We start from the raw sequence: 17,880 nt of genomic DNA on the forward strand, positions 1-17,880 counted from the left end.
CTTGTCCACGTGGAGGGGAAGCACGAACCTCTTGAGGGTGGGCGTGGAGGTGAGCCTGGAGTTCTCCTTAAAGTCCTCGTTCAGGTTGGCCAAGTAGAAGAGCTGGTAGAGGCTGCCGTCCTCGTAGGTGATGACATCGAACAGGAGGCAGCCGTCCTCCTCGTAGGCATTGACGTGGTGAAACACCACCATGGGGTCCGTGTGATACTTGGTCGGCACGGGCTTCCGCGTCCTTCGGTCGATGATGTGGATGTGAGTCTGAAAGGAGATGCAGCCCGGGGCTCAGCGCTCCCTCTGCCAGCCCCACGCTGCAGCACTGGGTGGGGAACAAGCCCCAGCCAACGGTTCACCTGCTCGGGACCCTGAAGCAACCCCTCCCCTTTCTGAGCCTCTCTGTCCCACTCCAGGGGGCAAACCTCACCAGAAGCCATGGGGAGGAGGGAAGCTTTGCCGCATGGGGTCTCGGCCTCACGTGGAGGACCAGACCTTTCAGGGAGGGCCCTGAAAGTGCAGCGTCTCCCCGACCTTCATTCAACTGAGATCCAGGTGGGCGGCAAGTGGCCAGCTCCCCGGCAATGGCCAAGTTGGGGAGGACCAGCCCTCTCAGCTTCCTCAGGTCCCACCCATGGCCAGAGCCCCTGAAACCCCGTCCTGGACCCCCCACCAAAGCCCCGGCCCACTGCAGATTGTCCCAGCAACCAGGCTGCCCTGGAGGGCTGCGGTGCTGAGTGACCAGTCTAGTCAAGCTGATATCAGCCCAGTAGGCCTCCGTACACACCTCTGGGTGTCATAGGCGGTATCGCTCTGGGTGGCAATTAGCCGTATCTACAGCCCTAGTTGCTTAATCCGAGGGTGAAGGGGTGTTTTCTTTCTTTTGGCAGCTCTGGCCTAACCATCCTCCTCTGAAAGGAGGGAGAGGAGGCTCCAGCCACCTTCTCTGGCTCATCGTCTCTTTCTCTCTTTCCCCAAAATCAAGCTCTGAAGTTAAGTGGGGGTGATGAGGGCTGAGTGTTGCAGAGGAGAAGGGACAGTGGGAGATGAACACAGGGTGAAGTGACAGGCACTTCTTTCCCATAAACCCAATCCAGGGGTCAGCTGCAGGGACTGCTCAGAAAACTCTACAAATGCATTCAAAGCCCTGCCAGGGCTCGGGGGCTCTCAGTGTGGGACTCTCTGGGGCCAGAGATCCCTGGGGGATCCCTGCAGCCTGGAGGCCAATGGGGCCCTGATGCTCCAGGTGGTCCCCCAGGGCAAACCCACTTCCGCCGGCCCCCTGATGGCCCCCTTGCCCAGCTCATTCGTGCCACAAACACTGACATATTTTCAGGGGAACTAGAGAGATAAACCCCCCACACTTTCATGTAGTTTATAGTCCAGTGGGGGTGAGGCCAAGGGTCAGTGACCAAATGTACAACATGTGAAGGATGATGGCTGAGCACGACTGGGAAAATGAGGTGGGAGGTGGAGAAAGTCTGGTAGTGGGGAGGGGTCTGTGACAGCTAGGGGGACCTTGGTGATGGAGGTGGGGGCCTGAGAGCCAGACCTGGATTCACAAGGGGAGGGAGCCAGCTGGGGAAGAACGTTCCAGTGGAGGGGGCAGAAAGTGCAGAGGCCCTGAGGCAGGAACGTGTGTGCGGCAGGTCTGAGGTGTAGGAGGGAGCCAGAGGCTGGGCTGAGGGCATGATGAGGGCCTTCCCAGGCCAGTGAGAGAGGCCTGTGGGTCTGATTCTGGGGAAGACGGGGAACCAGCAGAAGGTTCTGAGCAGGGGAGGGACCTCGGGGAGCTGCTTTGCTTCCTCTCCTCCCTGAGAATGCAGGCATTAAAGAGGGGGTGGCCACAAAGACACCTCTGTACGGATGCCCAAGGATGCTCGTGGTGCACAGGAAGGGGAGCAGAGCGGTGCTGAATGGACGATGGAGGGGGCCCTCTGGCAGGGCTGGATGGGGAGAAGTAGGGGGCTTGGCAGCTGCTTTCTACACTCGTGTGCTGTTTGAACAGATGATGCTGAGCCCCTTGCCCTAACTCGGGACCCCTGTGAAGGCCCACCCAGCCTCAGAAGTCTCTGGAAGGCTAGCTGGTGCCTCTGGGGACACTGCCTGGGAGCTCGCTTCCTCCCCCGCTGAGCCGCCCGCCCCTGCCTGCTGACCTCCGGCTGGCTCTGGCTGTCCTGGGGCTGCGGGGTGGGGGGTTGCCTGGCTAGGCCTTACCTTGTCCTCCCCGTGGAAGGCCAGGCAGGAAGCCCAGCTCACACCCCGAATGTAAGCCGTGGCCATCTTGAGGATGTCCAACTTGAAAGGCTGCTCGAGGAAAATGATGTAGTTCTCGGTGACTCCGAAGCTGTGGTAATAGCTCGGGGAGAGGAGGGAGTGGGCGGCGATGGAGCAGAAGACCTCCGTGTCCTTCAGGGGGCTCCGGCCCTCCTTCCTGCCCCCTGGAGAGAAGCCAGCCTCAGGAGCAGCTGGGACCTGACTGCCTCCCAAGGACACCACAGGGCCACCGCATCCTACAGCCCAGCCTTTCAGCCCGCCCCGCTGAGAAGAACCTTTGAGAGTCGACAGCAAACCGGGTGAAGGGCTGCTGCCTGGCTGAGGCAGGGACTGGACCTCCCCCCACCCGACCCAGGGGCCTGGTTTAGCATCTGAAACCGCTGCCTCCCCAGACTCAAGGCCCCTGGGTCTCTGGGCCTTAGGGCCAGGTGTCAGTAACTCTGGCCTGGGGCTAAGCTGGCCTCCGCCTGCTTCCAAAATAAAGGTTTATCTGGAGCGAGGGCCACGCTGCTGCCTCCTGCAGAGTCCACAGCTGCTTTGCCTTCAGGATTCAGAGTCCAGCAGACGTGGCGCAGACCACACAGCTGGCAATGTCTCAAATAGTTACTCTGGGGCCCTTTACAGAAAACATTTGCAACCCCGGCTCTGGAGCAATGCTCCTGAAGCATTGAACGTGCACGCAGATCGTCTGGGGGTCATGACAAAGTGTGGAGGCTGACTCAGCCTGTGGGGCAGGGCCCACGGCTCTGTATTTCCGTCAGTCTCCCAGGCCATGCCCTGGAGTGAGGCATGGCAACCCACTCCAGTGTTCCTGCCTGGAGAATCCCCATGGACAGAGGAGCCTGGTGGGCTACAGTCCATGGGGTCGCAAACAGTTGGACACGATTGAGCGACTGAGCACAGCCACGCCCGGGCCGTGGGCTAGCTTCCCAAGATGAAGGCTTTGACATGCTGCTGAGGTCCATCATCTGACATGCATTTCACAGGGTTTCTGTGAATTTCTCTTGGCATTTCCTGTTCTGAAGGACCTAGGAGTGAGCCCAAGTGCCTGTGTTGATGTGACAGACTGTGGCAGTCAGGGTCGGCTGTATGATTCCCATTTTACAGATGGGAAACTGAGGCTTGGCGGGGCAGCCAGAGGCACAGGGTTAAGCCAAAGGACACAGTCCCCTCAGCCTGGCCACCTCCTCTGTTCTTTGGAGGGACAACCCTTGGAGGGAAGGGGGGAACTGAAGGAAATACTGCAGGAGGCCAGGCGCCTCACCCGGCACCCAGCACAGAGGTGCTTGGGACTGCTCGGTTTCCTTATTCCTCTGCAAGGATGAGTCAGCTGCTGGCCAAAAGGCCTCCCCACCCAGGCCTGCGGCTGGGTTATAATGAGTTACATGCAAGCGTCCCTGCCATTCCTGTGGCCACCTGTGCACCCTGTAAACAGCTGGCTGGTGGGAGGCAGGCTGTCGGGTTGTGGGGTAGGTAGGTCTCTGTAAACAGCTGGCTGGTGGGAGGCAGGCTGCCGGGTTGTGGGGTAGGTAGGTCTTTTCTTCACTAAACAAATGGAACACAAAGCAAACGGGAAGGAAAGGCACCCTGGCCTGGGAGGCGGGGGGCAGGTGTGAATCCTGGTGAAGCGCCAGCCTGGAGCAGGTGCGGAGGGTACCTGCTGTGAGCCGTGGGGACGTCACCCGATCCCCTGGGGCTCCCGGTCCTCAGGAACATGAGGTGGCAAACTCAAATGGCTAGCCTACCCTCAGGTGGGACATTCTAGGATCCTGAGCCGGACCCTGCATCCTTTTATTGGCTTAATTAACGGGGGTTCCATTTAACAAGAGCACTCACTGCACCATGGGACCCAGGGATTCCTGTCTGCCAGTGGAGCCTGGAATTTGCTGGACGGGGGTGCTCTACAGAATGGTAAGGGAGGGGCCAGGGGCAATCTCCTATGGAAACCTGTCTTCCTAAACCAGAAGGTCTAACTGAGCACCCTCACAGTCCTGCACCATCCCCGGAGCCCGCACAGCCACCCTCGGAGGCCTGGTCTCCTGGGTGTGGTTGTGAGAGGGTCCTGCCCAAATAAGGGCTAGGAGTCCCACCCTTCTCCCCCGCAGGAACGCGCAATCACAATCAGCCTGGGCGCCATGCCAGGCTCCCGGGCCTGAGTGAAGAATGTCTAGAAGGCTCAGGGAACAGGGCGGAATCTGGAGTGGATGCCAGCAGGCCTGAGCTCCCTGAACAACCCGGGGAGCCTGGCTTTTGGGGCTTGGATGAGAAAGAGCAGCACAGCCCTGACAGATGGAGGTTTGTCAGAAAACTAAAAAATGAATGAATGAAAGGAAGGATGGATGATGGATGGATGACAACATCAGTGGATAGATTGATAAATACATGATTAACAGATAAATTAATGAAATAATGAACAGGAATCAAAAGAAAAGGAGGTTGAAAGAGCAAAGGGATTCACTTCTTCCAAAAGGAAACGTAGCATCATCCCTTTTCTCCTAAAGGAGAAAAGCGAGTCCATGGTCCTCTGAGTCATGGATGTGGGCAAGTATCAGGTTGAGTGTTGTGCCATCAACCAGAACCAGAACTCTTCCCAAAGAGCCACCTTGGTGTTCACGCCTCATCCCAGCCCCAGGATGACCCACCTGGGACTGGGGCAGGGATCTTAAAGATCACATATTTTGTCTTCCCCTTGTCCACGATGGACGTGCCAACATTGAGAACATTTCCAGCAGCGTCGTAGTGAGGATGTGAAGTTGCCAGATTTACAGCCACATATTTACGAAAATCAACCTGCAGAACAGGACAGTCAGCTGCTTTTAAAAAGAGGAGAGGGCAAAGTCCCGCCAAGAGCTGCCTGACTCCAGGCTCAGAGAGGTGATGGCTATTTTTCCATGTCTCCCAACCTGAAAATAAGGCAGACATTGCCTTTAAAGGAGACGCTTCCTCTTGCGACCTGATGTAACCTCGTGGGGGCTCCCACAGCACACAGGCTGCAGGGGGCTTGGTGAGCTACGTGTGTTCTCTGACGGTTGTCCCTCTCTGGCCCCACCGGGTGGCCTCGGTGTGGAAACCCGATGCCTCACCGCAGAGAGCTCCAAGTAACATCGTGGGCAGAGAGGCAGCCTGGGTGCTAATCCTGGCCCTGGTGAAGTCATTTAAATCCTCCCCTTTTGTATCCCACAGAGGCATAAATCCCCAGGCCTCTCTCCTAGGGTTATTCTGGGAACGGAGAGGTTACAAAAAGCATTTGGTCAAAGGGAAACACTGACTAACGACCTCAGTAACGATCCCGACTCCAAACAGGCCACAATCATAGAGCAATGGGGTGGCCAGGGAACCAGCTGTCCGCCCTTCCTCCCTGAGAACGGCACAACCTTCAGCCAAAAGTCGGCGCTACCTCCTTCTCACCTAGTGATTCCTCTCTGCAGCTTTGTGGAAAGTGCTCCTCAGTTGGACCTATGCTGCCTAGCTTCAGAGGAGCTGGACATGATTTCATGGCTAAGAAAAGCACTCCCTCGAACAGATCGTTAAGATGTATTGCAAAGACATCAAGGCTTTGAACAGCCAGCTGGAGAAAACTGAAAGTGGGTCTACTGATCTTTGTGAAAACGTAGACTCGCTTCTGCCCAGGAAAGGTATCCACGTGGGCGCTGATTTTTGCACCCATGCTCTCTGCCTAATGCCTTCCTCTCCAGGGATGCTGGGGGTCCTGGACAGCCCAGCACTGTCTGTCATTCATTCAAATTTCCACTGAGGGGCCACTCAGTGCCGAGGACTGTCGACACTGTCAGGGGTCGAACTGGACCTTCCAAAAAGGCAAGTTGAAATAGGTCCTAACCGCTCGTGTCTATATTTTGGAAATAGGGTTAAAATGAGGTCATTCTGGAATAGGGTGGGTGATTTGTATCTTTACAAGAGATTGGAACGAGGCATCTGTAAACCAAGGGGCAACCACCAGAAGCAGGAAGAGGCAAAGAAGTTTCCTTCCCTAGAAGCTTCAGAGAGAACAGGGCCTGCCAGCACCTGATTTCAGACTTCCGACCTTTAGAACTGTGGGGGAACACATTTCTGTTGACCTAAGCCACCTAGTTTGTGTTCCTTTGTCACGGGAGTGCTAGGAACGAATTCAGACACAGAGATGGCAGGGCAGAGTGCTAAGATGCCCGAGACGAGGGGCTCAGAGGGGGCTCCTCTCTGAGTGCCTGCAGCCTCCTGGCCTCCCCGCAGAGGGTCCATTCCTTAAGTCAGGCACTGAGGCTGCTTGTAGACTCACTGATACCTTCTCCAGGGTTTCCAGGGTCTGGGGGTTGATCCTCCTGATGTAACTGGTCTCTGTGGTCGCGTAGAAGTCTTCTCCACACCTCATGATGTTGATCAGACAGTTGTCTGTGAAATCGGGGATGGTGTGGGACAGGTAGGAGAAAGCTCTGGGGAGGAAAGCAAGTCAGCAGGTCAACCACTGTGTCCACTCAGCTCGAAGGTTCTACTCCAGATGGCTTTAGTTCGCCTACCACTTAAAACACTCTACTTCAACTAAGGGAGGGAAAGTGCTGGGTCACAACTGGTCATTTGAGGAATCTGACAGTCCAGAGATCGAGTTAACCCAAAGCACCACCACAACCAATCAGCTAAGAAGGGAGTCAGCTGGGACAGCAAGGCTGCCCACTGAGCCCTCCCCAGCTCCCCAGATCCAAAGGTCTCCCCCACCAGAGCCATCAAGAGCTGGTGGACAGTTCTCAAGTATTTTAAGCAGCTCTATAGAAATCATACACATACCCATAATGGCTCCCCCGAAACTAGAAAAGCAGTTGATCTCTGCTTTGAGTAGGAATGACAATCCACCCTCGTTACCTCAACTTTGTCCAAGAAATTCGTTTCTTTGAAAAAGGAAAGTAAACTGAGTTAAGAACTGATCATCCGATTAGAAGGCACACTCAAAGCAGGAAGTCTTGGCCCCGAGTACTGGTGAGTGCTCCCCCTACTGGCAATCACTGTAACAGCAAGGATGCCGCACAAGCTGCGGTTTCAATTCCTTCCCTCCCGCTGCCCCCTGGCTCCTCCCCCGTCTGCAATGGCTGTTCCCAGCCTGCTATTTGCGGGACCCCCAGCGCTGGAAGCTGGGATTGGAGAGATGATGTCAGTTCTGGAGAAGCAGAAACCAGCTTCCCTCTCCAGGCCAGTCTACCCTAATGTACCCCTTCTGTGTCTAAAGCCTATCAGAAAGGAGATGATGACCACTGGCCTGATTCCCTGGCCAACAATTCAGAACGCGTAAGGCATTCATATGCATCACAACCCAGATGGTTTTAAATGTGTACAACTGAGAATCTCCCCCGTCCTTCCTCCCGTTGGTTCCCTACCTCGCCCATGCCTTCTCCCAGGCTTTCTGCACATTCAAAAACAAACCTAGATATCCCCTGCCTTATAGCACAAATTACAGCATATTATATGCTCTTTCTACACTTAGCTTTTTTTTCCTTTTTCCCCACTTAGCAGTGGGGAATTTTCCATTCAGTACATAGAGAGCATCCTCAGTGCTTTTTATATCTGCCTGGTGTTTTCCTGTATAGTGTTACTGCGATTTATTTAACACTCTTCTGTTAATGATCACCTGAGTTATTTTCAGTTCCTCATCATAACAAATCATTCAGCCACGAATAACCTTGTACATTTGTCATTTCAGAAACAGGCAAGCACCTCTCTGGACTGAAGGGAATGTGTGTTTGTAATTTTGATAGGTGACTTCAAAGTGCTCTCCCACCAGCCATATGGGAGAACATCTGACAATCTGCCAGATGCTCTTTGCCTTGCCTGCTATCTGTAATCCAGAAGTACGTAGCCTGCATGGTCAAAGGCCATCATGGGAAGTTTTCCATCCACCCTAAACACACCGTCAGAGGAGCAAACGCTGGTTGTCTCGACCGTCAAGGATATTGGAAAGCGGGACTAGATACAAAACGGACAGTTACTTGGAAAATATGTTTTTGCAGGGGTCTGGATAGGCCATTGTTCCGAATTCTGACACCACAATCCTGTTTGCTTCGATGTTGGCAGTGTAGGTATCACTTCTCAGGTATTTGCTCCTGTAGTAGACTTCGCCTGAAAGAGAAGCAGCAGAATCATCACAGGCTTATTTGAAACTTATCTGAACTTATTTGAGCCATTCCAGGGATGTGAAGGGGTGGGGGTGGGGGTGGGGTTGGCTTACTGAGACCGTCCCTTAAATGTGTGTGCTGGATACAATAAGCGCTGGTGTGAACTCTCACATACATTTTGGCAAGGTTGACTCACAACAATACGGCAAGGTAAGTATTCCTAGTCCCAGCTCCATCTACGGATGGCGGAACTGAGGCTCAGAAATGTTCCATCGCCTTGTCCAGCATCACCCAGAGACCTGCTGGCCCAGGCCACTGACCATGCCTTCCACCACGTTGGAGTCCCTCCAGGTAAGGTCCAGGTTTAGAGGACTGATCCAGAAGGCCCCATACTCAGGCTGGGTTTCCCAAGGACCCAGTTCAGTTCTGGGAGCCTTACATTAACAATTTAGCCCCTGGAGTAACATTTTTTTAATTGAAATAAACATGGTTTCATTTTTAATTATTAATGGTACAGAAGACTTTTTCTCTCACTAAAATTATTTTTCAAATCTTTAAAAAATTTTTAATTGGAAGATAATTGTTTTACAATATTGTGTTGGCTTCTGCCGTACTCTGCAACCAGGGAGCACTCTTATACCCATTCTGCACACAGGAGAGGGTCAGTACATGTGTTGATGACACTGGAGAGAATCTCACTCACTCCAGAAAAGCATGGACCCTTGACCAGTCTGCCAAGACCAACGTGAAAATATACTAGATGATTCTAGACCTGTATTAATTTCTTGTGGCTGCTGTAACAAATTATCATAAATGTAGTGGCTTCACGAAACACAAATTTGTTATCTGTTTTGAAAGACAGGTCTGAAGTGGGTTTTTCAGGGCAAAAATCAAAGTGTCAGCAGGACGGGTTCCTCTTGGAGCTCTCAGGGAGAGTCTGTTTTCCTTGGCTTGTGGCTGTGTCACTCTGATCTGATTCCCTTGCCACAGCTTTTCAAAGCCCTTGAAGGATAAGTGGAACTGAACCACGAATCGGGGAGGTGGGGCTAGGAAAGAGGGCGAGGTGTTCCCAGTCAGTCTCCCCAGAGTCTGTAAGTCAAGATGTGGGGTTGGGGAGCACAGCCCACTTCCTGTGAGGGCTGAGTCCACAGCGGCTGAAGCACCAGTTAGGTGCTTGAGAGCAGCAGGAATGGGGGGAGGCTGGGGGACCCGTGGGGACCCCACCAGGTCTTCAGGGCTGTGACTACTTAGGCCTGGGGCCTTCATTTTGGTGGGTAATTTGAAACCTCTAGAGTTTGGTGGGGGTTTTTTGCCATTAATTAGCACATGACATTATGTTGACTTTTCACATTCCTTGCTGTAGTATAACCTATGCTTCCATGGTTGGTGCAATTATAATATGCCAAAAAGTGGGGCCCAAGACACACTGACAACTCGTTCCCATCAGAGAAATGCCCATCACATATCCACTGTCACAAGGATGGCTTCAAGGAGAGGCTGCATCTCAGGGAATTCTCGCCCAGGGATTGACATACATACGCTACTATATATATAAAGTAGATAACTAATAAGGACTTCCTGTATAGAACGGGAACTCTACTCAACACTCTGTTATAGCCTATATGGGAAAAGAATCTAAAAAAAGAGTTGTTCAGTCGCTCAGTTGTGTCCGGCTCTTTTTCGACCCCATGGACTACAGCATGCCAGCAGGCTCCTCTGTCCATGGGATTCTCCTGGCAAGAGTACTGGAGCGGGTTACCATTTCCTTCTCCAAAAAAAAAGAGGAGTAGATACATGTATGTGTATAACTGATTCACTTTGCTGTACACCTGAAACTAACACGGCATTGTAAATCAACTATAATTGAAAAAAATATCTCTGTGACTTTGACTCTTGGAATTCACACGTTCGATCCTCATGGGATGACGACTTGGTTTCTTACTGGAAAACAATCAAATCTATCGCTAAGGGGGACCTGGGTTGACTCATCTTCAAATCTGCTTTATAAAAAATTTTAATTTTGAAAGAATTTTAGACTTGAAAAAAGCGCTCCTGTATACTCTTCCCCATCTCCACTTGGCCTTTATGATTGAAATCTTTGTTAGTGTTTGAAAGCATTATCTTCTGGTGGCCTCTGCTAAGGGTTATGAGTCATTTTTCTGTCTTTGCTGTTCTTACTCCAGTTCTTGTCTTCCCGGTTTGGCACTGATTTCTGTTCCTCATGCCAACTGTGCACTAGAACCGCCTGGTTTTGAAGACCACGGAGGCCTGAGGCCCACACCACCAGTGTGCTCGGGGTCATCTGGGAACACAGATGCTCTATCCTTCCCTTTGAGCCCTGGGCAGGGTCTCAGGATTCACAGCTTAAATGAGCATCCTGGGGGATTCTGATGCAGAAACCCACAGACCATCTTTTGAGAAGTACTGGCTTTATGTTACTTGCAAATCGGAGGGCCCTGATTGCCTTATGTGTGCCCTCTTAAATTGTGTATAGAAGTACTTAATGTTTTTGTTTATATTTCCACTGTGAGACACAGGGGAGGCATTGAGAGCTCTAGAGGAGAGGAGAGACCAGGCCAGGCTGTGCTGCACCAACACTGGCAACCTGCCCATCTCAGAAAAGAACAGGAAACAGCTGCTTACCTCTGAGAGTAAAGTTTTAGTCTGAGACTCACTAGAAACTTTTAGGTGCTTTCCAGGTGGCTCAGTGGTAAAGGCTCCACCTGCAATGCAGGAGCCACAGGAGATGCAGGTTGGATCCCTGGGTCAGGAAGACCCCCTGGAAGAGGAAATGGCAGCCCACTCCAGTATTCTTGCCTGGAAAATCCCCTGGACAGAGGAGCCTGGTGGGTTACCGTGCATGGGATCACAAAAGAGTCAGACATGATTTAGCTACTAAACCAGAAGAGAAATAGAATTGTGTGTTGCTTTAAGATACTCCATCTGTGGTCATTTGTCACAGCACCCACGGCAAACCATGCGGTGCTCTTACCATCTCTGATTGTGAAGCTGTGGAGCAAGGCCAGGCCATCGAACCAGTGGTTGTATCTGGTCTCGCCCACCGTGTGCATCCCAGGCCCATTGCGGAGCAGGATCCCCTGCAGCCAGGCTGGAATCTTGCCTGATGAGAGAAAGAATGTTTAGTTTCCAGCTCTGCACCTAAACCAAAAAGCTCAAAGAAGTGTCCACACAGCCCCTCTACCACTCACGGAATCTGTTCACTTCCAGAAAGAATGTGCCTGGCATTGTGTGGGCGCTGAGGGTACCGAGATGAACAGGCAGCATGCCTATGTTCAAGTGGGGCTTCCCAGGTGGCACTAGTGGGAAAGAACCTGCCTGTCAGTGCAGGACACGTAAGACACGGGTTCCATCCATGGGTTGGGAAGACCCCTGGGGGAGGGCATGGCAACCCACTCCGGTATTCTTGCCTGGAATCCCATGGACAGAGGAGCCTGGCAGGTTACAGTCCATGGAGACACAAAGAGTTGGACCCAACTGAGCACCCATGCACACTGCTTCCAAGGAACTCCTCATCCATTAAGAGACAAAGACTAAGGAAAATACCCAAAATACACTGTGATAAAGGCAGTTCCACAGACTCAGCAAGGGTGCTGGGTGGAGCAGAAGTCCACTCCAAGGTGGGTTGAGAGCAGGAGGGTGAGGAACACTTCCTGGAGGAGGTGACCTGGTTGAGTTTTGAGGGAGAGTTGGTGTTTGCCTTGCAAAGGCATGAGGAAAGAACATTCTAGAGCTGTGCTGTCCCATGTAGGGGAACTGGGTACTGGAAACTTGGCTAGTCCCAACTGAGATGTACAGTAATTGTGAAATGCACACCAGATTCCAGAGACTTAGGATGAAAAAGAAATGTAATACATCTCATTAGCAATTTAAGAACATTAGCTATATGTTGAACTGATAACATTTTGGATATGTGGCATTAAAGGAAAAACACTATTAAAATTAATGCCATCTGTTTCTTTGTTCTTTTTGGTACGGGGCTATTAGAAAAGTTTAAATTATACGTGAGGCAGGCATTCCACGGCTGTTGGGACAGTGTTGCAGGTGCTGTCGGCGCCCTGCCCACATCCCCTTGGCTTTCATCTCTCCCTGAAGGCTGCTTTCTGCAAATACCTAAAGCTCTTCACCTGAGGGCTTTGTTCTCACTGTGGAGCAGCTCTGCACACACATGGACAAGCCAGAACCACGTTGGAGAGTTAATGCCCCTGGAAGCTGCTCTCACCCGACGACAGATGGGGTGCTGTGGGTCCAAGGCCACCACTTCCTTGCCCTCGGTGGACACAACGTGAGGCGTGGTTTATGCTTTGCCCGGAGGATGCAGCTCCAATAACTCCTGGTGGTCAATGGCTTGACAACGCCTCCTTCGCCCAGTGTTCCTTGGGATCAGATCAGATCAGTTGCTCAGTCGTGTCCGACTCTTTTGCGACCCCATGAATCGCAGCACGCCAGGCCTCCCTGTCCATCACCAACTCCCGGAGTTCACTCAGACTCACGTCCATCGAGTCAGTGATGCCATCCAGCCATCTCATCCTCTGTCGTCCCCTTCTCCTCTTGCCCCCAATCCCTCCCAGCATCAGAGTCTTTTCCTATGAGTCAACTCTTCGTGTGAGGTGGCCAAAGTACTGGAGTTTCAGCTTCAACATCAGTCCTTCCAAAGAAATCCCAGGGCTGATCTCCTTCAGAATGGACTGGTTGAATCTCCTTGCAGTCCAAGGGACTTGCAAGAGTCTTCTCCAACACCACAGTTCAAAAGCATCAATTCTTCAGCCCTCAGCCTTCTTCACAGTCCAACTCTCACATCCATACATGACCACAGGAAAAACCATAGCCTTGACTAGACAAACCTTTGTTGGCAAAGTAATGTCTCTGCTTTTCAATATGCTATCTAGGTTGGTCATAACTTTCCTTCCAAGGAGTAAGTGCCTTTTAATTTCATGGCTGCAGTCACCATCTGTAGTGATTTTGGAGCCCAGAAAAATAAAGTCTGACACGGTTTCCACTGTTTCCCCATCTATTTCCCATGAAGTGATGGGACCAGATGCCATGATCTTGGTTTTCTGAATGTTGAGCTTTAAGCCAACTTTTTCACTCTCCTCTTTCACTTTCATCAAGAGGCTTTTTAGTTCCTCTTCACTTTCTGCCCTAAGGGTGGTGTCATCTGCGTATCTGAGGTTATTGATATTTCTCCCAGCAATCTTGATTCCAGCTTGTGCTTCTTCCAGTCCAGCGTTTCTCATGATGTACTCTGCATATAAGTTAAATAAGCAGGGTGACAATATACAGCCTTGACGAACTCCTTTTCCTATTTGGAACCAGTCTGTTGTTCCATGTCCAGTTCTAACTGTTGCTTCCTGACCTGCATACATATTTCTCAAGAGGCAGATCAGGTGGTCTGGTATTCCCATCTCTTTCAGAATTTTCCACAGTTTATTGTGATCCACACAGTCAAAGGCTTTGGCATAGTCAATAAAGCAGAAATAGATGTTTTTCTGGAACTCTCTTGCTTTTTCCATGATCCAGTGGATGTTGGCAGTTTGATCTCTGGTTCCTCTGCCTTTTCTAAAACCAGCTTGAACATCAGGAAGTTCACAGTTCACATATTGCTGAAGCCTGGCTTGGAGAATTTTGAGCATTACTTTACTAGTGTGTGAGATGACTGCAATTGTGCGGTAGTTTGAGCATTCTTTGGCATTGCCTTTCTTTGGGATTGGAATGAAAACTGACCTTTTCCAGTCCTGTGGCCACTGCTGAGTTTTCCAAATTTGCTGGCATATTGAATGCAGCACTTTCACAGCATCATCTTTCAGGATTTGAAATAGCTCAACTGGAATTCCATCACCTCCACTGGCTTTGTTCATAGTGATGTTTTCTAAGGCCCACTTGACTTCACATTCCAGGATGTCTGGCTCTAGGTCAGTGATCACATCATCGTGATTATCTGGGAGGCACATCCCAAATAAATGACTTACTCCTGAATTCTTAGCTCTGGAAAAACCTGAACCCAGAGACCAGAGACTGGTTCAAAGACCAAGAAGTATGCAAGCTGTTTAGTAAGAGCTGGCCTGTAACTTTTAAGTGAGGGTATAGCGAGTATTGAGGCTGCAAGGCTAAGTAGAGGGCAAGATCAGTAAGACCAAATCTAGCTTTGATTTGGTGCTTAGAAGAAAGGGACACTTTTGATGGGTGTGACAGGGAATAATAGGATTAATTTTTTTCTTTTGCAATTTTAAAAATTGAGATATAATTCACATAACATAAATCCATCATTTCAAAGTATACAATTCAGGGTGTGTGTGTGTGTGTTTAGTATATTTACAATGTTGTGCAACCATACCACTAACCCAAGAGCATTTCCATCACCCCCAAAAGAAGCCCTGTGCTCATTAGCAGTTAGTCTTCATATGCCACCCAGCTCCTAGCAACCCCTAATCCACGTTCTGTCTCTAAGGACCTACCTCTTCTCATACTAATGGAATGTGATCAGATTTGGGGTACCAAAAGTTATTTCTGGCTATGGTGTGGACTCTGGGTTGGAGGAGAAGCTAGAGAGAGGTGGGAAGACCTGAGAGAGGAGGAAGATAGTAGCAGTGGGACAGAGAGAAACTGATAAAACAAAGGGACTTAGAGTTTGACTAATTGTAGGGGAAATGGAAGGGGAACACTGAAAAAGTGCCAGCCGAGTCTCCTGCCCTGGGTGTGACTATTCACAGTGACCTGGGACACAGGAGAAGGAGCAGGTTGAGACAGAGCAGGGAAAGATGAATCTGAGCTTAAAAGTAAAGCCCTAGATGTAAAAAGAACATTTGTGCTGTGCTTAGTCGCTCAGTCATGCCCATCTCTTTGCAACCCCATGAACTGTGGCCCACCAGGCTCCTCTGTCCATGGGGATTCTCCAGGCAAGAATACTGGAGTGGGTTGCCATGCACTTCCCCAGGGGATCTTCCCCACCCAGGGATCAAACCCAGGTCTCCCGCATTGCGGGCGGATTCTTTACCAGCTGAGCCACTAGGGAAGCCCTAAGAAGAGCGTTTACTGAGCACTATGTGCTGTAGTCGATTAAATCATTTGGTCATTGCAGCAATCCCATGTGGTAGGTATGTGCTGACTTTATCAGCCATACGAGGAAACTGAGTCAGGAAATGCTCAAGTGTCTTGTAAAGGAAGAATCAGAGTCACGAAAGCACAGCCGAATGTGAGGCCAGAGCCTTGGCCTGGCTTCCCTGGACAGATGTGGCCACACAGCACCGTGTGTAGTGAGCTGCCTGCCAGCAGACCCTGACTGGTGGATTAGACGTGACCCTGCAGGGAGGCTGGCACTGGGCTGGAGCCTGTCCTCTGCTGGCCGCCTGGCCTCGGGCAAGTCGATGCTTCTCCCAGGCCCGCAGCTTCACACCTGTCAGGAAGGGGGCCCAGTTTACAGCAGTGGTCCCCCACCTGCACGCAGCCAGAGGGCTCTGAAAACACACATTTCTGGGCTCCACCCCTGGGTGTCTGATTCAGAGGGTCTGAAGTGGGTCCAGGAATTTGAGATTCTAACAAGAGCCTGGGGAGTGCTCGTGCTGCAGGGCTGGGGACCATCCTGTGAAAACAACTGACTTAGATCTAGAGGTTCATTCAGCATCTCAGGTCCTGGGATTCTTGTTCTCTAAAATTTCCAAGTATTGACATGCAGCCAATAAACATGAGCTGCAAGGGAGTATAATGGCAAAATGCCCACCGTACCCCAGAGCATACAATGATGGGTATCACAGATCCACTTTTTTTAAAAATAAAAAGTTAATAGTAAGTGTACATTTGTTTTTTGAAAAAGTATTTATATATAAAGTCTACCTATCATCAGATTAATCTTATGGGTTTCCCGGGTGGCTCAGTGGTAAAGAATCCACCTGCAATGCAGGAGACGCGGGTTCAATCCCTGGGTTGGGAAGATCCCCTGGAGGAGGGCAGGGCAACCCACTCCAATATTCTTGCCTGGGGAATCACATTGACAGAGGAGCCTGGTGGGCTACAGTCCATACGGTTGCAAAGGGTCAGACATGACTGAAGCGACGGAGGACGCATGCATATACTATCTATATTGATGTTTCTTTTAAAAACTTAAAGAAAATAGACTCAAATATTAACAGTCCTTAAGAGACAGAAGAAATACAGCTGATTTTTATATCCCTTTGGATATAAAGTACAAAGAATTGGACACGACTGAGTGACTGAACTGAACTGAACTGAATATACATACATATATAGATTGCACATTACCTCTGTAATCAGAAAAAATACACATAGACGCTATTTCTTTCTTCCAAAAGCCTTCCAAGGCAATTCGTCTGCTGTAAAGCTCCAATGTGACTTGCCTCTCAGAGGGCAGTGCTGTCTCGTCCTTGTGAAAACTGCCCATCTGTCCAAAACAGCGGTGTGGCTGAGCTGACCCCCTTCCTTGTTCTCAGCACGGCTCCTGGGATCCGAAGTGCAGACCACTCTCTGCCCTGTACAGTCTAAACAAGATGGTCCCAGGAAAGTGGCCATGCAGAAGAGGAGGAGAAAGCTATGCAAGGAGGGTTCGTGTGGCAGCTCCCACCCTGGAACTGTCTCATCTGCTCTGCAGTGCTCGCACCCTGAAACCGCACCTTTGAGGAAATTTCATCCGGATCTGCGGTGCCCTCCCGCACCGCGCATGCACAAGAACGGGCCCTCGCACACGCTTCTCGTATCATTTTGAAATTAATTTAGGATGCACCCACTTTTACAAATACCGCACCCTGGGGACAGAGCACAGTTTGCAGGATAATCCCACTGGCTATGAGCCAATAGCAGTAGTCCTCGGACTTTTCTCCTGGAAGTAGTGAGAACCACTGACTCCCCTTGAAAGCTGAGTTATAATGCATAAAAGCACACCGAGATTTTCACAGGGAATATGCCTAGAATATGGATCATGTCACCTCTATTTACGGTTTTCCAGATTTTCCAAAAATGATTTACAGTAAGCATTACTTTTATAAGCAGGAAAAAAAAAAGTGTACATCTAAACATGTAAGTACCCGTGGTTTATACAAAATGCTCACCTGTTACTCTGGCCCTCACAGGCTCCAGTTGCTCCTTCTTATTTCTGCCAAATATTATTTCCATTGTGCAGGGCTCTGAGCGAGAGTGATGCTCGTCCGTGTTCAGGGACTGCTCTTGGCCACTCCTTGTCTTCCCTCCCTGCAGCTTCCTTTACATCTCCCTCCCTTCAGATGGCACTGCGAGGGCCTGGGATCTCTTCCTGCACAGGGAGAAGCTGTGCTGGCGTGACTTATATTTGGTCAAAGGTCAGTTCCCCGGCCATGTGTGGCAGCTAATCTTTAATCCTCCGATTACATCCCCAGCTCTCCCTTTCCACTTCCACATTTGGCTGAACCAAAACTAACAAACAACTTTCTTGATGGGTTTAAACTGGTGGGATGGGGGGAAGGATAAATTGGAAGATTGGGATTGATACATACACACTAATATATAAAATAGA

At 50.6% G+C, this 17,880-nt stretch overlaps 1 protein-coding gene across 1 annotated transcript in view; it reads right to left on the minus strand.

Moving 5' to 3' along the window:
• Nucleotides 1-17,545, minus strand: part of BCO1 (beta-carotene oxygenase 1) — a 30,906-nt gene extending 13,361 nt beyond the window's left edge. Inside the window, exons 1-7 of the mRNA XM_005907884.3 lie at nt 17,441-17,545; nt 11,356-11,484; nt 8,238-8,367; nt 6,548-6,695; nt 4,911-5,058; nt 2,209-2,432; nt 1-258 (exon numbers count right to left, since the gene is read on the minus strand). Of these exons, the coding sequence (XP_005907946.1) occupies nt 1-258; nt 2,209-2,432; nt 4,911-5,058; nt 6,548-6,695; nt 8,238-8,367; nt 11,356-11,484; nt 17,441-17,504 (1,101 nt within the window). The 5' untranslated portion in view covers nt 17,505-17,545. The remainder of the gene's footprint in view (nt 259-2,208; nt 2,433-4,910; nt 5,059-6,547; nt 6,696-8,237; nt 8,368-11,355; nt 11,485-17,440) is intronic.
• Nucleotides 17,546-17,880: the final 335 nt, after the last annotated feature.

This window comes from Bos mutus, chromosome 18 (assembly GCF_027580195.1).
Source record: "Bos mutus isolate GX-2022 chromosome 18, NWIPB_WYAK_1.1, whole genome shotgun sequence".
NCBI classification, from domain to species: domain Eukaryota; kingdom Metazoa; phylum Chordata; class Mammalia; order Artiodactyla; family Bovidae; genus Bos; species Bos mutus.